The 20,346-nt window shown below is 49.8% G+C and overlaps 1 protein-coding gene across 1 annotated transcript; it reads left to right on the top strand.

Moving 5' to 3' along the window:
• Nucleotides 1–13,384: 13,384 nt before the first annotated feature.
• PRDM8 (PR/SET domain 8) lies at nt 13,385–19,316 on the top strand. Its single transcript, XM_054723404.1, has 4 exons — nt 13,385–13,414; nt 15,671–15,891; nt 17,015–17,246; nt 17,673–19,316. Exons 2-4 carry the CDS (start codon nt 15,673–15,675, stop codon nt 19,271–19,273), a joined length of 2,052 nt encoding a protein of 683 aa, XP_054579379.1. The 5' UTR covers nt 13,385–13,414; nt 15,671–15,672; the 3' UTR covers nt 19,274–19,316.
• Nucleotides 19,317–20,346: the final 1,030 nt, after the last annotated feature.

Genomic DNA, 20,346 nt, shown 5'->3' with positions numbered 1-20,346 from the left:
CAGTCTCTGACCTACTAGACTCTTTTCTTGCAGTTTCAGGAGGAGCTAGCCTCGCTAGGGGAGTGTTCAGAGACAGACTTGCGCGTGTGAGCGCAGTAATGGGGTGCGCTTCAATCCAAAGGCGCTCCTGAAGGGAGTGGAATCCCTGGCCAGGAGTCCTGAAATTCCGCGGGAGCTGTGGGGCGTGCGTTGGGAGGGTGGGGGGCAGGTGCCGAGTAAGGTTGGGGGGTCCTAGAGGAAGTCCAGTTCTCTCTCCTCCAAAGGCTTCCACACAAGTGACCTAATTTGGAGACTGGCCCCTTGGGACAGCGCTAGAGCCGGAGGAGCGGCCCACCCACCCGCAACAGGGAGGGGTCAGGGTTGGACCCCCTGAGGTCTGCGCATCCTACTTGAGATTTCACGGTCATGTCCACTCATATTCCCATTCTCCCATGGTATTCAAAACCGTCCTCCGGTTTTCTCATGATCATCATTTGCACCATTGCCCTTTATCTTTGATTAATTAGGAAATCGGAAAAGATAATGAAAGGTCGGGCCAACAACTTAGGCCGAGGAACTGGCGGAAGGGTGTCTGGGGCTGCTGCGTGGGTGGGCACTGCCCGAGGCTGCCGGGGGCCGCAGCCTGCCCTGCCGCGCGCTCAGGGGCTAAGTGGAGAGATCCGCTCCTGAGCAAACCCGGGGGCGAAAGCCAAGACTTCTCACCCTGCGAAGTGGAGAGCCTCCGGTGGGTTTTAGCTTCTCCTGTGTGAGTCTAGGAAAGAGGGGAGGAGCGGTCTGGGGTAGGGTTTCTTTCAAACAGGCCTCCCTTCTACCGGGTGAAGAGGTTTAAACCCCTATGTTTTTAGGCCAGGGGCTTTTTCTTCAGGGGATGGGAAGTCAGGTTTACTTTTTTTTTTTTTTTTTTTGCAACTTTCCACTTGCCTACCAGTATGAAGGAGGGTGGGAGGTAGGGAGAGGAAGAGGAAGAGAAGGAAAGAAATTGATTCTGTGATGCCTATCAAATCCCCTGGTCAAAGAGGAGAAAGCTGGGGACACGGAGTTGCTCCCTCCCCTCGCCCAGGTGCTAGTGGGCTCTGGATTCTTCTTTTCTCCCCTCTCCCCCATCCCTTCACTCCCCCCCACCCACCCCCAGTGAAATCGATCAGGCCTCCCAGACGCTGAGGGAGAGCACTTGGCCTCTCTTCACCGTGTGCCCCAGCCTCTTTAGCTTTCAATTGGAAACCAATTAAAGGTTCCTATAAATCTGTTCGCTCCCCTTTCATCCGGAGACCCCTGATGCATGCGATATTGCCCTTTCGATGCCTCTTCCGTGTTTTGTTTTACAATTGTTGTGCCGCTACAATGCGGCCTTTCTTCGCCCCGTCTCTGTAGATACAGAGACACAGGGGAAGCCAAAGCTATTCAGCCCCTCGTTTGTCCAGCAGGCTCGCAGCGGCGCCCTTTCTCCACCGCGGCTTTCCCCGCTTCGGAGCAGCAGTTCTGGGAGAAGCAGATGGCTACGGACTGGGGGAGCTTTGTGGCTCTAACACTGAATACTTTATGGAAAAGGACTTTATCGTGCTCCGCTGGGCAGAGGAACCGGGGGAGGAGATTTATGGCCAGGAAAAGGAAACCTTTCCCAAGCTGTGGCTCTTTCTCACTGGTTTTCTCCTTTGCCCGGGGCTCACAGCATTGAGGAGTTGGCTTTATTTTATTGCACCCTCCTTGCTGTTAGCAACACCTTTTAGTCAGGGTCTGGGAGAAGAGGAGATTAAAAGCCAGAAGTTTATGAAATACCTTAGATTATAGATTCTTCAACCTGTATGCTACAAGAGGCACACTGGTGTGCGGCAAGATTTTTAAAACATGCAATTCCTGACTCTTTAGTCAGGGGCACTGACCTCTTTTCCCTTAGACTGTCAAATTAAAAAATGACAACAGCCAACACAGCAATAGCTGTCTGGTGTGAATGAATAAAAATTATGCTTATGTTTTGGTCAGATTGGCAAATATACCGTATTTTCCGGCGTATAAGACGACTTTTTAACCCAGGAAAATCTTATACGCCGGAAAATACGGTATATATATTTTGGTGTGCTGCAGAATTTTAGTACGTATGTATGCCATCAGATGAAAAAGGTTGGAAATTGCTGCTTTAGATGGTTGTTGCTGCATCAGCAATCTCCGCCCTGGGGTTGGGGGGAGCAGAAGGGTAAGGTCTTGAACACTGTTTGGGGCCATGTCTTCCCGATGTCCTGCTAGTTGCTGAGTAAAACTTCATTCTCCACTATCCCATTATCTATAGAGAACAAAAGACAGATGTAAGTGCTCCCGTCTGAAAAGTCAGAGGCAGACACTGGAACTGAAGGAGTGGGGCAGTGAGGAGGCATAAGGTGGTGTAGGTATGGGGCCTACTCTGCAAGGGCCTGAGCTATAAGGATGATGAAGGGGTGTCTGTGGATGTAAGTTTGGACTCCAAATTGAATTTTCATGCTTTGAGGAATATACAGATTCCAACCTTCCACTGGAGGCCTAATTCACTCCAAAAGAATTCACCCTTATATCTTTTCTTCCTCTTGCCTGAGTTTTACTTCTTTTTAAAAAATATTTTTATTGATTTCAGAGAGGAAGGGAGAGGGGGAGAGATATAGAAACATCAATGATGAGAATCATTGATTGGCTGCCTCCTACACCCCCCCCCCCCACTAGGGATCAAGCCTGCAACCAGGGTGTGTACCCTGACTGGGAATTGAACCTGGGACCTCCTGGTCCATGGGACAATGCTCAATCCACTGAGCCAACACAGCCGGGCCTCAGTTTTACTTCTTGAATCAAGTATGTTCTCTGCCACAGGGCTATATCTCTTCTCCATATGCAAGGGAAGGCACCCCATTGCCCCTCCTGTCCCCAAACCTGTTTCCCTAAAGCAATGCCACCCTCTTGTCATCTCTCCTCTGAGATCTTTCCCTCCCAGGGGCCATGACACAGACACATAGAAGTGCTCCCAACAATGCCCCCTGGCAGCCAAGCACAGAAATGGAAGCCGATCCAATGCTGTGTCTTCCGTTCTACTTCACACAGACTCCCTGTCTCCTTAATATATAAAATGCCATTTTTGACAGAAGAAACATTTTCTTCTGTCATATTCTAAGCTCCTTTGCTCTGCCTTTCCTATTCTTTTACCTTGTCCCTAGAAATTGGGAGAGGAAAGGCCAGGAGAGGCATGGAACTTCCAGAATTGGCACCTAACTTTCTGCCCCAAGCTACTCTTCCCAATTCGGAGTGCACACATACTGACATGCATCTTTGCACTTTGTTTCTCTCTGAAGAAGAGAAAAAGTGGAGCAGGAGAGGTAAGGTTTAAAAATTATATTTACCCAGCATTTCAGAGTGGCAGGCACTAAGATGCTTTAAATAATTAACGATTCGGGCTCTTACTATGTGCTAGGCTGAGTGCACTGCCATGCTTACCCATTTAACTCTTAGGACATTTTGCATTAAGTGTTATTATCCCTAGTTCACAGGTCCACTTCCTTCACAGGAAGCAGGAGCACAGAGTTGCTAACTAACCCAAGCAAGCAGCCCAGCCGAGATCTGGACCCAGGCTTGCCCTTTTACATAATCACAGCCACCCTGTGAGAGCAATGTTTTTGCTATTTTCCAAATGAGGATACTGAAAAATTCAGAGACATTTGGTGATTTGCTCAAAGACACACAGCTAATAGATTGCAGACCTGGGTTCAAACGTGTTTCAGACCCCACATTTCGAGTTCTTAACCACTGCCTCTGGGATCCTTCGCAGAAGCTCGGTGAGGAGCGCACAGCTGACCTCTGCCACGAGGCTCCTGCCTGGGCGGAGGGTCACCGAGCCTGAGACTGCGGCATCTCCCTCAGGGCTGGGCTGCGTCTGGTGCCAAAGTGACTTGGAGCCCGGGCAAGCCGGTTCTGCCCACAATGCTTTGCACACAGCCCATGCGGGGCGAGGGGGTGCGGGGCTGCGGGCTGCCAAGGTGGAGCCCGCCCCGCTCAAAGCCCTATGCCAACCACGTGGCTGAGGGCCCAGGCATAGTGCCTGGTCCCTCCGCACTTCCCAGACGTGGGTGTGGTGGGGGCGAGGCAGTCCACCCTGCCTCAGGGCCCTCCTGCCTGAGCCTTTTTCTGAGCCCAGGCTGGCCACGTGGAGGCCCCAGCCCGGTCAGAGCGGGCTCAGGGTCCCCCAGGTTTCTCAGCCCCCCAGGCCTCCGCTCTCTGGCCTTGGCACTTGAGTTCCCCAGCGATGCGCTCACATGCTCCTGCGCTCACCCAGTGGAGATGCCTCCTGCCTTGCCAACTTGAAGAGAGGACTCCAGGATGGGCCTGGGGGTAGAAGCTGATGCAGGATTCGCTGGCTCTCCCATAGAGCGGGGAGGGGCGGGGAGGGGCAGGGGTTGTGGCCTGTGGTGGGAACATTCAGGCTGCCCGGGAGCGGATTCCCCCTGCCTGCCTTCTCCTCCAGCATCTCCTAGCTCCGCGGAATCATGGCGAAATCTGCAGCCTTCACCGCGTGGCTTTGAAAGCGGGTGCACTATACAACGCCCACGTTTTGTAGCGGAGAAGCCAAGAAGGTGTGTAACGGTTCGCAGTAACCACACCAGCACTGAAATGCGGGTTAGGCAGTTGCCCTTTGCGCTTGCTGAATACCCACGCGGCCCTCCCAAAAGCCGCCTGGAGAGGGTTTTCCGAGTTACCGTCCCTTCACAGCGGAAGGCCAGGAGCACAGGCAGGTTCAGTCACCTGCCCAGCCTCCGGAGGCAGGATTCGAACCCCGGCCATCTACTGCTCCTGATGGGAGCTGTGGCCTGAGCCCGAGTTGTTGATCCTTTTTGGTCAGTTCTCCAGACTTCTAACGAAAGAGAATGTTTCCTAATGAAGGCAACAGACACCTCTCTGGGGTGTCCAAGGCTGAAATGAAAGTAACCCCAGCTCTTGGAAGCAGTCCCTTACCATCTGCTCAGCAACTGGCTTTCTAAAGGGCGCTTGCCCTGGTTCCCCCACTGAGTCCTCACGGGGACTAGGGAGGCAGCTCTCGCCAGCCTTAGTGTGCCTGAGGAGGAAAAGCAGGGCTGGGAGAGCTCACTGTCTGCTCACATAGTAAGGGGTGGGAAAGCAGGCCAGTGCCCTGTGACAGGCGGCCGGGCCCTGCCGGGTGAGGCCATGCAGTGGGGGTGAGGGGTTGGGCTGGTGCAAAGGAACTTAGCTGTTCCTGAAAGCCCAGCCACGGCAGGTCGCCTTTCCTAGGGGCAAGTGGTCGCCTAGCAGGAGGCAAGTATTGGCATTAATCCCAGGGAGGAGAGAGGAGGTTGGAGAACATGGCTGGCCCTTAAGTGTGCTTGGTCGCTGCTTGGTCCTTGGAGGGTCCTGGAGTGCCCGGAGCACGCTACTGGGTGGTCTCTTTCTGCCCCGCGTTGATGGTTTGCACGTGCTGCTTGTCTTGTTCTGCTCAGTGCCCCCCCCCCACCCCCACCCCGCCAGGGCTCTGCACTCTTGGTGAGTCCTCCCCAATGTAGTCTGAGCAGTGTTTGTGTCTTCCTGATGTGCTGGGGTAGTGCCCTCCCTGCGTCTCTACCAGAGACCTTACTAGCCTCCATGGAAGCCCATCTCTGTCATTTGACCTGGACTGCATATTTCACGCTGTGGTCGTGCCCTTTATTAAGTCATGGACACCACAGAATTCAGACAGGAATTGTCTGGGTCTGGCAGGTACTTCCTTGCCTTGCCTTGCCTTGCCTTGCCTTGCCACTCAAACGTTGGACCCAAATGCAGCTGTGAGTGGCTTGGGGGACAGAGCACCTAATTCAGCCCCCCAGGTAAGAAATGGAACCTGCTGCACTCTCTCAGTGCACTGCTTTCCCCAGGACCTCTCCACAAGTTCAGAGGATCCCCGCTTGTCTGGAAACATTAACTTCCTGGGGTCTAACTAAGGTAAACTTACTGATTCTAGAATGTAGATAATGCTATGAGGGATCTCACCACATCACCAGCCCTGGCCAGTGTGGCTCAGCTGGTTGGGCATTGTCCTGTGTGCACCAACCAAAAGGTTGTAGGTTTGATTCACAGTCAGGGGACATGCCTGGGTTGTGGCTTGATCCTTGGTAGAGGGCATGCAGGAGGCAGCCATCCATCATGTTTCTCTCTCATATCAATCTCTCTCTCTCTCTCTCTCTCTCTCTCTCTCTCTCTCTCTCTCTCTTTCTCCCCCCTCTCACCCTCTTCCTTCCTCTCTTTCTCTCTAAAAATCAATAAGAAATCTTTAGAAAAATATTCCATAGAACTCTACTCAGTTTTGCTTCTCCAGGACCAATTGCCCTCCTACGACTTCACACAAACTATTTTATCAAAACCATCTTACAAAAAAAAAATGCAAAAGGGAGCACTGCCTACTTTATAGGCATGCAGCCAAGAAAAATGACACTGTCCAGAAAGTTTTTTTTAATTGCTACCCTTAAAAATATTCACCCAAACCTGCTTAAACACACACACACACACACACACACACACACACACACACACGACATTGTCTGATCAGATATAAACTTGTTCTGACCTAAATTCAATTCTAGGCCTTCAAAAAAAAAAAAAAAACCTCAACATGCAGGTCTTTATATTTAATATGTTTATTCTTATTATGAATTTGTGAATGATTTATTTGACAATTCTGGATATTTATTCTTAAAATATAGGTTTTCCATAAAACTTAAAGGAAATTATGACTATCTTGGTTACCTTTATATTACACTAGCAGAGTAGCTTGCCTCAGCTGGCTGCCCACCCACCATTGCTGTAGCTTCCTTCCCCTTTCCCCCTCCCCCTCTTACTCATAGCTCACTGCCCTGCCCTCCTGGTGATCGGTAGTTAAGCATCACAGCATAAGGACCATTTTAAGCATCACACCATAAGGACCATTTGCATATTACCTCTTTATTATATAGAATTAACAGATGACTACCAAATCCATCTGGGAATTGGCTTCTCAATCCCCAAGTTCAAAAGAACAAATATGTATCAATCCCTCTGCCTATTATTTCTATTATTTCTGCCACATTAAAATATAGGTAAGGGCCCTGACTGGTGTAGTTCAGTTGGTTGGGCATCAACCTGTTCACAGAGAGGTTGCCAATTTGATTCCCCATCAGGGCACAAGCCTAGGTTATGTGCTTGATCCCCAGTAGGGGGCATGCAGGAGGTCACTGATCCATGTTTCACTCTCACATCAATGTTTCTCTCTCTCCGTCTCCCCTCCTTCTCTCTCTAAAAAGAAGTCAATAAAAACTTTAATAAAAAATAGATCATAGCTTAAATATATATATATAGGTGCAGTGTAGGTGAGGGTAAAGGGTAAAGAAGGCCAAATATGTGGTGATAAAAGGAGATTTGAATTTGGGTGATAGGCACACAATGCAATATACAGATCATGTATCATAGAAATGTACACTTGAAACACATATGACCCTATGAACCAATGTCACCCCAATAAATTTAACAAAATAAAATAAAATAGAGGTACAATAGTGTTTATAGTAGTCATTCTGTTACTATTGTTTATGACAAGTTGATCTTGAAATTAAGAGACCATTTGTCCAAGTATTAGAATTGAAGAAAGACTTAATTTAAAACTTGGTAGTTTTTAATTGCTTATGAAAATCTGTTAAAAGTTATTGGCTTTCTGTACAATGTTTGGGGAGACATTCTCCCATCAATGCTAAAATAATACCTCTGGATTAAGTAAGGAAACACCTGCAATTCATTTGAATTTAAATAATGAAAGATGGTTTTCACTCAAACATTCCAATTTGCAATTGAGTAGGAGAGAACTTTGGGTATGAGAACATAGATTGTGAAGAAATAAACTATATTTCTAAGGCTCTAACAAAGCAATGTGTAGCATCACTGTTGTGGTTACTAATTGATATTTACTCCCCCAAATACTTTTCATTTCTTTTCTTTTTGCTTCTCATTTTCCATGGAGAATATCAGATGTCTGTCTCTCCTCAGGCTTCAGGGAAGTTTGCCATGGACAGATTCCAAGCTTGAATGTCCTGGGCATGTTGTGCTCTGCCTAGACCCTCTTCCTGGGAAAGGAATGGTTTGAGCCGCTCTTCCCCCAGTAGTCCAATTTACAATCTAAGTCCACATTCAGAGGGCTAGCTGGGATAAGGTGCCATGGAATATGCTAGTATGTACCCACTCCATGTTAATAAGCATCTCTCTTTTTAACTCAGGAATTACAGCCTAAAAGAGAGAGGAAATGAGGTGGAACTCAAATCCTGAGTGTTGGGATAATGTCCCTTTTCCTGGTTGTGCAAAGAAATTCTAGGTAGAGCTTCTCAACTTGGTAATATTCCTAAGGTCTAGAGTCAATCTTCTCAAAATCTGATGCTCTCTCCCATGTGAGATGGCTGGACACACCTTGGTCCCAAGTCTGCCTGGAAAGCCTGGCCCAGAGGATAAGGAGGCCCAGCGTGGCTGACTGTGGCCCTGCCTACATTTCCTTCCTCCAACCTTCCTCCTACTAATGAGGTCTGTGCAAGATTGCAGCGTCTGACTCTCAAAAACCTTTGTAACCTGCAGATTTTACAGGAAACTAGGATATTCCTTGTCAGCTCTGTAGATATTCATTTGGGAAGGCATATAAAAGCTGGGAGAACCCAGGTGGTCAGGATGCTGAGTATTGGATCTGAGTCACAGGTGACCGTGAGGCATTGATTTCAGATTTGTGGTGGTGCCTTTATCACCTTAGTTGCTAGCCCTGCTGGAAGTCATACTCAGAAGCCATTAAGGCAGCTGACTACAACCCAGATCTAGGAGAGGAAATGAATTAATTACACAAAGTCCTCAAAGCTTATCCAGCTCACTGCTGAACTCCAACAGAATGGCAAATGGAACTTGAGATACCTTGGTTTCAAACTTGAGAAAGGACAGCAGTAGTTGTAGAAGTAGCAGCAGCAGCAGCAGAGGCATTAAAAACAGCTATCATTTATTGAGAAAGAGGAAATGCTGAAGAGAGAAAAACGTGAGTCAGGAATTGGGAGCCTAGGATCTATCACAGGTTACAAAATTATCCATCTTTTCCTTATGCTTTTTGCTCTGCCAGGACCAGCCTGGGAAACATTCGCTGATTTCTCACCTGTTGAACCAACTGCAATACTTAGTGTAAGGAATAGACCCAAACTGAGATTGCCATGTATACTTTAAAAAACTAAAAACCAATAATAAAAAAAGTGTCCTCCATCCAGCTCAGCAAGTCTTCCTCTTCTTGCCTCGAAGTGATTCCTTAGAAACTTCCATATTCTCCATTGTGAGGCGATGACGTTCCTTTTCCTGCCTCCCCCAACTCACACAGCCCCTTCCAGAGAGCTTTCTGTGGGAAAATAATAAACCAGGGAAAACGTTTCCATTGTCTACTTTCTTGGCATCCGTCTTGTCTTCCGGTATGTTTTTCCTTCACCATGAATTGCTATATATTTTTTGACAACTAAACCTTTGCTGGTGTAGAGCTTTGGAAATAGAATTTTAGTGGGGGATGAACCAGGACCTAGAAAAGGATAAAGAAAAACAATGTATTTTCATTTTTTTAGGGTAACAATCCTTCTAAGTGAGTTATCCTTAGAGATTTTACCTGCCTCCTATCACAGAAGTTGAGATATTTGGAGTCCCATTTCTCTACCCTGGGGAGAGAAACAACATGTACATTGTAATACTCTTTAAGAATCAGATTTCCTTTCTTACCCTTTCTCCATCCTCTCACTTGGGTTGGAAAAGGCTCCACTTCAGGAATCATTCATTCACTGGCCTCTCTCCAGCCGCCTCTTCCCAAACAATACTGCAGTTGTCTACACATGTATCTTTACCATAACTGCTGGGAGCCTTGCTGAGGTGGAGCTAGGTGAACACATCCTCACTCTTCATTGTCATCCCTCTAATTATGAAATTGGAAATAACATCCAGGGCAAAGAGCTCCAAATATATGCATAAACTCATTGTTCCATGTGAATTAGATAAAACTGTTGACCAAGATGCACTTTTATAGCACTCTTTAAGGCTGAATAAATGCCTCAAGCCTTCATTTAGTGTCAGTGAATTCCAGGGAGTAATAATGTAGAGTGATTTCAAAGTAGTTTATGCACCATTTTCACCCATGCATTTCCAGAGAAATAAACATAACTTGTAGATTTTCTTTACTTCCTTTCAATGATGGCCATGTGGACCATTTATATTATTACCAAGCAAATATGTACCCCTTAAAATACTGGAAAACCTTCAAAATAGGAACTTACAGCTCATCTTACCCATATTTGCTTTTTTGTTATGTCAGTCATTTAATACATAAGACAAAGCATTGGTTGGATTTGTGAAATGTCAGAAATTATTTTCTTTGGGGTATTCCCCCCCCCCCTGAAATCAATAGGGGAAATCTAATTAGGGGGCAGAAAGATGAAACTGAGGGGAAATATCATCTGATGGCCAGATTCTCAATACATCTCTCCCCTCCTTGATAAATCTTAGCTCTTTTCTGCTTGAGATTTGGAAGGTCAAGATCCCTTACCCCCAACTTAAGTACCAGAAACATTATTTCATACAAACTGGAATCTAGGTTTTAGTACCTCAAAGGAGTTATAGTCTAAGATATGTCCTTTTTATTTAAGAAAAGAAAGGCCAGGCAAAAGAAAAATGCCTTCCATTTAGAGTTTAAGGTTTTCCAGAATGTCCACATCCTGGAATAGATGCTTTTATATTTAGAACATGTAATAGATTTTTTTTTAATGGCTCGCATGGGCAGATGCTTTTTCTTGGGAAAGGCAAACTTCCTGTTCTCTAAATAACAGCGAAAGAAGGGTCTAAGGAATGTTCTGCTCAACAGTTTAATGGAATTAAGTTTGAGGACACTGTCCCCAAACCACTCACACACCTTCCTTCTCTTTATCTGACTGTAGTTTCTAAGGGACCACAACTCTCTTGTGGCAACTTCTTCATCTTAATTTGCTCTTGTTTATACTGGTGTCTCTTTATCCTTTAGTCTCCTCTGAATTCACATAAATGTCTGGGGACTAGTTTTTCACGTTGTGGGTTATTTTTGAGGTGTTTAAGGCAATTCTTTTGACATTTCTAATCCCTACCCTTTCTTTAAACAAGTGATGGGGGGGGGGATGAGAGAGAGAGAGAGAGAGAGAGAGAGAGAGAGAGAGAGATTAATGGAGCATCCAGTCATAAGACAATTGGAGGCTATATACAGTGATTCTCATACATGGACCTGTGAGAACCCTCAGCATTGAGCCTTGGTCATTACATGAGTTGCCCTTAGCCAAAGTATTTAAAAGTGTGCACACGTGCATAAAGAGAAATGATAAGTGAAAACACGACTGCAGTTTGAGAAGCTTTCTTTGAAAAAAATCAGTGGCTAAATCAGAAATTAAGGGAGAATTTCCACTCTCCCACCCCCCATCATCCCCGAATACATGGGGATTTCCCAACCCTGAACCTCAGCTTAATCCTAGGTGACAGCTCTTTCTGATGGGAAGTTATGTGGGGACTGACCAGGGCCCGGTGAAAAGAGAAGGGAACACAGAGAGAAAGACCAAGGAGAAAAGAACTCACTTTATGGGAAATTCCTCGCACATTTTATTTTTCTCCTTCTTCTCCTCAGCAAAATCCTTTTCTGGCCTCCTTGGACCGCAGGCGCCAGGAGGAGAGGCGTTCAGAGCCTCGCTGCCTCACTGGGTTCCGGAGGGAGGGAGGTCCCAGAGCTGCGAGAGAGACTCAGACTAACACCTTGCGCACCTTTCCCCTAAAGCGGCTCTTCCCAACCCCTAATCCACCGCCGGGTTCCAACGCGGGATCACCGGGGCTGTTTCCTCTCCTCGGGTCGCGGTTCTGCTGTGCCCACTTTGGCCGGCTACACAGCCGATGTATCTAAAGCTCACAGATTGCCCTCTTCAATGCAATGGTGCTGGGGGAGGAGGGGGTGGGCTGAGGGAGTGGGACCGTCTATCCCACTCAAAGGCCTTTCTTCCCTTAGGAGCAGGGAGTTGAACTGCGGGAGAGAACCCCAGAATCCCCGGCGAAAATGCGTGGCGGCCCCTGTGGAAGGAGTCAACTTTCAGGCTGTTAAAGACCTCAAGTCATTAGCATCAGCTGCGGCCCTAAAGGGGCCAGCCAGCGCCTCTAAGTGGCTCAGCGCACAAACGGGCTCCCGAGGCCGCCGCGGCCACTCCACCCACTCTTCCGCCACCGGCTGGACGGCAACATCCCTCCGGAGCGCATCTCGGTAATAATTTTTACTTTGGCTCCCCCCCTCCCCGCCCACACACACCCGGAGGTCTTAGAATGAGGGCCGACCCCTACGTGGGACCCCCTCAGGGACTATGCAGAATAGAACAGCGGGAATAGCTTGAGTACTAGAACCTGGGTTCATCCCACCCATCTTCTCCTCCCCCCTCCCCCCACCCGGGGACTGGCGTCCCGGGACCCGACGAACCCTGCAAATCCCCTTAGGCCTGGCAGCATCGCCACACGATCTGCCTTGCCCCGTCTCCCGCTCCACAGAGAGAGTGGGCCAAATGCTCACCAAAGCGCACCCTTTCTGACGCTTGCTAGGAAGAGCTTGGTGGGGTGCGCGCTCCTGGAGAGAGCTGGGGCTGGTTTATCAACCCCCAGGCAACTAGCTGCGCGAACCAGGGCCGGCTCAGTGGCCAGAGAATCCCTCGGGCTAATCCGCGACCCCCCTTCCCCCGCACAGAACTCCGACTCCAGGGAATGCGCTCGGGTCGGTGTGCGGCGCCGAGGGTCCCTCTTTCTGTCAGGGGTTCTCCAAGTGCCAAGGGAAACGGGGAAAGGCCCTTTCCAGTTCTGTTGGTACTTCCCTTTAGGACCCCCGCCCCCCCCCGAACTGATTCCCCTTCCTACCGGTCCCAGAGGGGTGATGCTTTAGGAGGAGGCGGGCCGGCCCTGCGCGGAGCGGCGCTGCCACTTGGGGAAGGCAGGCCCGAGAGATCGCTTGCAGGCAGACAGCGCCAGAGGGAGCGCCCAGCCCAGCAAAGAGTTAAAGGGAGGGGACGTGGGCTGTCACGCGTCATTGGGCAGATTATGTGCAGCAAACAAAAAGTGTGTGTCTGCGTGCCAGTCAGTCACTGCATCGGGTCCATCTGTACAACTCCCATTCTCTCTCTCTCTCTCTCTCTCTCTCTCTCTCTCTCTCTCTCTCTCCTCTTACTCTCCCATCATTTCACTCTCCCCATCTCTCCAGCTCTCTTCCCTCTCTTTAGGCAGAGCCTCCTAGACAGCAATACTCACACCCCTTGACATGGAAATACACTGATACAATAGGCGAAAGAAACACTCGATAGCATCTCCGGGTTCCAGGTGGCGTTTTTTTGGCCGTTGCGTCCCGACCTTATTACTGGTAAGTCTATTCGCACGGATGTGGCAGGGGGAGGGGAGGCAGGCAGGTTTGGTGGGGAGAGTGGAAAATTTCGTCCCTCCGTTTCCTCAGTATCCAGAGGAGGTGGGGGGGACATAATTGTAGAGGGGATCTCTGCTGCCAATAAGATTATACAAAGGGAGGAGCTGGTAGAGAGCACTTTGCCTGAGAAGCGAGCGACTGGGGAGCGCGCGGCCGCCAGACAATGCCTGCCTCCGGGGGAGGGCGAGCGGCCGGCGGCGGCGCGGGCTTCCCAGCCAGCCCAGCCGGCTCGGGAAAGGATGCTCGGGCGGGGGAGGACCCGGGGCCTGGAGGAGGATGCGGAGCTGGGGGAGGCTGGGTGGCAAAGCCCGCCGCGCGCGGAGGAGCCAGACCGGGCTCTCCCCTCGCCCAGCGCTGACGGCGACCGGCCGGGCGCTCCCGGCGGCGGCGCGGACCCCCATCAGCGCGGCGCCGCGAGGGTCTTTTCACCGTATTGTTCGGGGGAACTGCATTTTAATGATTGTGCCCCTGCTGTGGCCCGACGTGACGGGGCGACCTCCAGGCACAATGAAACGCCTGTGTGAAAGAGACTTTTTAAAAGGAGAAATTGGGGCATAAAACGCTGAGTTGGGAAAATTGAAAAGGAGAGAGAACAGGATTTCGTTGAAAAGGGAGACGAGAGGTTCTGGAGGATTTTTAAACATATATATATATATATATATTTAAGTTTTCAGTTGGAGGTTAGAAAGACTACTTTGTGTGGGGTAAACGTGCCCAGAGATAGATGCTGTAGCATAAAGTAAGTTTCTCCTTTAGGGCTATTTCTCTTATTTCTGCCTGGCAGACACAGCCCTATACTTGACATTTGGGGGTGCGGCAGCGTGAATGAAAAAAAGAGGCTGGCCAAAGTTTCATGCTCTGTTAACTGGGAAGGGGGAAAAAGCACTGCTTTGTAATCACATTTGCAAGATTAATTGGTTAATAGACATTAAGATAAAAATGGACATCACCAATATCCCGTAATGAACAGCTTCTCAGGAAAAGAATTAAGTCTACACTTTCCCGCTACTTAAATTACACAAAACATACATCAATGACTGCCTATGGTGGGTGGCGTTCTGAGGGAAAAACCAACTTGGGGAAATCTTTGAATCAATCAGAAAGAGTGAACAATGCAGTTAGTTCAAAGCTAGTTTACATTTTAAACACCAGCTCTCTTTATGTTTTTTAAATGATAAACCTTGTAGGCAGTGTCCAGTGGCAAAGGAAGAAAAAATGTCAAATGACAGCTTAATAGAGAGCCCTCCATCCGGGCATTACTTTCTCAATTGCTGCGGATGAGACAGCTGGAGAGTCCACCCACGGCTACTCTAGCGGGGCTGCCCCCTCTTGCCCAGACAGGGTCTATCTGGGGGAGCGAGAATTCACCAGTCATGACCCACGCGGTATTTCAAACGGGGGACGCTTCTGGCCTGCCCTGTACCTTCTCACTTCATGAGGCACATGCGACTCAATCCACCCCCTTGTATAACAAGGTAACTGGGATTCGCCCTCATCCATAAAGAAGCATGTCGAGAGAAAAATAATTACCTCTGCTCGCTGCTTTTGATTAAAGCCTCGGAGGGACAGTGTTGGATTATGGTAATGAGCAGGCACACGTCCCCGCTCCTAGGCTGCAGAGAAAGGTTAGCTGACGCGGAATCAGTGGCCCTGACACTCTTCTTGAAATCCATTCGCCATGCTCGGCTGTCTCCACCTGTTCGCTAATGCTGCTCCCCTCTTCGGAAGAAAATGAAATAAAACCAGCCCGGGAGGAAGGGAGAGGAGCTTTCTCCCCAAGAGTTAGAAGTTTCTTTCAGTCAAGAAAGTCTGTAAAAAATACTATTATTCTCCTCTGCCTTCACCCTTCCCCAATCCTGCCCCATCCACCCCCAAGTTACTGAGAAAAAAATCTCTCTCTCTCTCTCTCTCTCTCTCTCTCTCTCTCTCTCTCTCTCTCTTTCTCTCTCTCTCTCTCTCTGTCTACCCTGAGCTCCCACTATTCCAATATCTTCTTAAAAGGAAAGTATTCCTTAGTTGGCATCTTCACAATATGCAGGATTTAATCTGCTATTGGCTTTATTTCTGAAATAAGAGCTATACAAAATATCAGGCAAATTCAAGAAAAATCTGTCGAGTAGTTAAAACGCTGTCTGGATTCATAAAGGCAAAAGGAGTAATGTAACTCCGTCTGGTGTCCTGTGTATGTGTCTCCAGTGATGGAGGATTCCGGCATCCAGCGAGGCATCTGGGATGGAGATGCCAAGGCTGTCCAACAGTGTCTGACAGATATTTTCACCAGCGTTTACACCACCTGCGACATTCCTGAGAACGCTATATTCGGTCCCTGCGTCCTGAGCCATACTTCCCTGTACGACAGCATAGCTTTCATAGCCCTCAAGTCCACCGACAAAAGAACAGTTCCTTATATCTTCCGGGTAAGTCTTGGCCAATGCTGCCTAGGGTAGGGGGGTCATGTCCTGTTGAAAGCACACTCGAATCATTCTAATGACAAGCTCAGAGGTTCTGAAGGTAGACATTGAAGTAATGCAAGTCATTCTATTTTTCACACCAAAAAAATTGAGAAGAAAACTTAGACTCAAGTTATTGTCAACTGATTTTCTGGAACAAATGATGACATTTTATTTGAAATACCAGGTATATCTAAAGCAGTGCCTTAATTCTGGGCTTTCCTAGTGATTACCTTAGCTCTGGGAGTTTTCAGAAGATTGAGGCTATTTGCATAATAAGTACTTTCTGTGAGTATTTTTATCCTAAGTATTAGGGACATTTGCCTTCCAACATAGCAGGCCTTCTGTTCCCCTAAATAATATTACCCCTTCTGGAAAAGATCGCTAGTGCCCTGAGTTTGTATTTACATAAAAAATGTTAAAGAAATATTTTTTAAATCCTCACTGGAGGATATTTTTCCATTGATTTTTAGAGAGAGTGGAAGAGAGAGGGAAAGACAGAGAGAAACATCGATGTGAGAGAAACACACTGATTAGTTGCCTCCTGCACATATGGTTTGACAATAAAATTACATTTAATCCATATGTTTAAGTTTAGAGAAAAAAGCCCTCTTACTTCCCATTCTTTCTCTACAAATATTGTTTAAGCCCAAATTAGGAAGATGAGTGAAGCCACACAATAATATCTGAGATCTCACCTTTTTATTTCCAAAACAAACCAAATTCCCCCACATTTTTGTAAGATGGGATAATTTAGAAGTAAATTCTCAAGAGGTTAACACTAATTTGAATTGGAAGAAAATTTCCTCATTTGATATTCAAGCAATATGTGAAAAAGACTACTTAAATAACCTATGATTGGTGCAGACTTTCAAAGGACGACTCTCTTGCCTGCTGGTTACATGCATGAGGGTGGGTGCCAACTTGGGTCCAGTTTTTGGAATCTTGATCTCCGATAATTCTTTGGAAAAAAATGACTTACAGGAAATGGCCCTGGTTCCTCTGGCTTCACTCTCTGACAAGAGTCTCCCTCCCCAAACCCCTTCCTTCTTGTATTCTTTCTTTTTTTTTTTTTTTTTCTAAACTGTAGGTAGACACCTCAGCGGCAAGTGGTTCCTCGGAAGGCCTCATGTGGCTGCGTCTGGTCCAATCAGCCAGAGATAAAGAGGAGCAGAATCTGGAGGCCTATATAAAAAACGGACAGCTGTTTTACCGCTCTCTCCGCAGGATTGCCAAAGACGAGGAGTTACTAGTTTGGTACGGGAAAGAACTGACTGAGTTACTCTTGCTCTGCCCCTCTAGACCCCACAGCAAAATGAATGGTAGGTTGGCTCCAGACCTGTGTGGGGGCCCCTAGCTAACCGGGGAGCAAAGCGGGGAGCAGCGGGGGCTCACTCTGACGCCTGTGCGTCCCTCTCCTCCCTTTGGGCGTCTCTTAGGAAGCTTCGGAGATGTAGTTTGTAATGAAGCTGGGGCAGACAGGTGAGGGAAAGTCGGGGTGGGGGGTGGTGGGGGGGTGGCACTTGGCTTAATTACTGCACTCCCCCCAAATCTGGAGGGAAAGTTAGATCAGTCGCCAAGGATCTTCTTATTTCAGGCACCCAGGCCCTGAGACATGAAGGTGGATTTGTGAAGGGGGTGATGATAAACTGGAGACGATGCTGAGTAATCATTTGGAGTGTGTGTGTGTGTGTGTGTGTGTGTGTGTGTGTGTGTGTGTGTGTGTGTGGTGTTTGCTCTCTAAGCAGGGTCGTCCCCTTACACATGCCTGGAATGCAGCCAACGTTTTCAGTTTGAATTTCCCTACGTGGCGCATCTGCGCTTCCGCTGCCCCAAGAGAATTCACAGCGCGGACCGGAGCCCCCAAGACGAGCAAGGCGGCGGCGTGGGCGCCAAGGACCACGGGGGCGGCGGCGGCGGCAAGGACCAGCAGCGGCTGCAACAGGAGGCGCCCTTGGGCCCGGGCCCCAAGTTCTGCAAAGCCGGCCCCATCCACCACTACCCGGCCCCCTCCCCCGAGGGCAGTAACCCTCCCGCGCCCGGCGGCGGCGGCGGCGGCGGCACCAAGCCATCCACGGACTTTCACAACCTGGCCCGGGAGCTGGAAAACTCCGGGGGCGGCGGCAGCTGCTCCCCGGTCCGGAGCCTGAGCAGCGGCGGCAGCGGCCACCAGGAGGCGGAGCTGAGTCCCGACGGCCACGCCGCCGGCGCGGGCAAAGGGAAGAGGAAATTCCCCGAGGAGGCGGCCGAGGGCGGCGGCGGCGCGGGGCCGGTGGGGGGCCGCGGCCGCCTCGCCGAGCGGCCCCTGCCCGCCTCCAAGGAGGACCTGGTGTGCACGCCGCAGCAGTACCGCGCCGCGGGCAGCTACTTCGGCCTGGAAGAGAACGGGCGCCTGTTCGCGCCGCCCAGCCCCGAGACGGGCGAGGCGAAGCGCAGCGCCTTCGTGGAGGTGAAGAAGGCGGCCCGCGCGGCCGGACTGCAGGAGGAGGCGGCCGCGGACGGCGGGGTCACGGCCGCCGACGACCAGGATGCGGGCGGCGGCGGCGGCGGCGGCGGCTCCTCCACGCCCGTGGCCAACTCGCCGGCCGGTGCGGAGAAGCTGCTGGCCCCGCGGCCAGGGGGCCCGCTGCCCGGCCGGTTGGAGGGCGGCAGCCCGGCCCGGGGCAGCGCCTTCACGTCCGTGCCGCAGCTGGGGGGCGGCGGCGGCGCGGGCTGTGCGGGCGGTGCGGGCGGTGCCGGCGGTGCGGGCGCGGCGTCGGACGAGCGCAAAAGTGCCTTCTCGCAGCCGGCGCGCTCCTTCGCGCAGCTGTCCCCGCTGGTGCTGGGCCAGAAGCTGAGCGCGCTGGAGCCGTGCCACCCCGGCGACGGGGTGGGCCCCGCCAGACTCTACCCCGCCGCCAGCGACCCCCTGGCCGTGAAGCTCCAGGGAGCGGCCGACCTGAACGCGGGCTGCGCGGCCCTGCCGGGCGGCGGCGGCGGCGGCCTCCCCAAGCAGAGCCCCTTCCTCTACGCCACCGCCTTCTGGCCCAAGAGCTCGGCGGCCGCGGCGGCGGCGGCGGCGGCGGCGGCGGCGGGGCCCCTGCAGCTGCAGCTGCCCTCGGCGCTCACGCTGCTGCCGCCGTCCTTCACGTCGCTGTGTCTGCCCGCGCAGAACTGGTGTGCCAAGTGCAATGCCTCCTTCCGCATGACCTCTGACCTGGTGTACCACATGAGGTCGCATCACAAAAAGGAGTATGCCATGGAGCCCTTGGTGAAGCGACGGCGGGAGGAGAAACTCAAGTGCCCCATTTGCAACGAGTCCTTCAGGGAGCGCCACCACCTCTCCAGGCACATGACCTCCCATAATTGACCTGGAAGGGACCCCCGCTTTCCACGCGGCGCGTACACGCACAGTCAAGCCACCTGTAGGAACAAGCACGTGAGGGCATCCACCACCTCCCTGTGACCTGAAACATTGCACCCAGAGAGACATCTCACACAAAACACTCTCTCTCTCTCTTTCTCTTTCTCTCTCTCCCCCAGTCATCTCATTCAAATGTTTTCCTTCGACCTACACTTCACACACACACACACACACACACACACACACACACACACACACGCACACGCACACAGGAGACAGGATGCATCTCATTCAAATGTTTTCCTTCGACCTACACTTCACACACATACACACACACACACACACACACACACACGCACACACACACGCACACGCACACAGGAGACAGGATGGTGGATTTTTGATTGGGTGGGTTGTTTGAGGGGTTTTCTTTTAAATGCACGCATTTTCACTTTCCCCAAAACAAGGATACATTTTTAAAATGTCATATATTGCAACATATTGATGCATTTGTCATACGTTTCTACTTAAATTATTAAGCACTTACAGTTTAGATGTAATAATTATATGTAAGGGCAAAATTTATTTTAGATATAAAGTAAAGGAGGAGGGTGAGATGCTTTCTGCGTTTATTGATGACAGTTTGTGTTCTTATACAAAGGCGGTCACCATTCCATTTACGTTTTCAGGGGGAAGTGCATGTATCATGAAATGACTATGGACTTCAATGAAGAATGTCATCATTATGTAAATATGTATTTCCTTTTAATACAAAGTGTAACTTTTGTGCCAGTGAAATGGAGTCTGAATAGTTACGTGTTTCTTTTATCCCTGGAAAGATTTATTAAACTTTATAGATTATCCGGGTATGTTGGATGCTTTGACAATAAATGACTATTTTCTTCAGAGCAATTATTTGGAAAGTGTTTTAAAGTGTATTTTTGTAGCCAAGAGCTACACTCAGAGTAGATACCATCTATTTTCACCGAGTCCCTGAAAAGAAGAGCTAGCAGGGGAGGGATGCTAAGCCCTGCCCCACTTGCATTTATTTTCCCTAAGAGCCTAAAAGAGAAAGGACA

The sequence above is a fragment of the Eptesicus fuscus genome, chromosome 2, assembly GCF_027574615.1.
Source record: "Eptesicus fuscus isolate TK198812 chromosome 2, DD_ASM_mEF_20220401, whole genome shotgun sequence".
In the NCBI taxonomy this organism is placed as follows: domain Eukaryota; kingdom Metazoa; phylum Chordata; class Mammalia; order Chiroptera; family Vespertilionidae; genus Eptesicus; species Eptesicus fuscus.
Note: the sequence above shows the minus strand (reverse complement) of the source record. Positions and strands in the feature narration are given on the sequence as shown.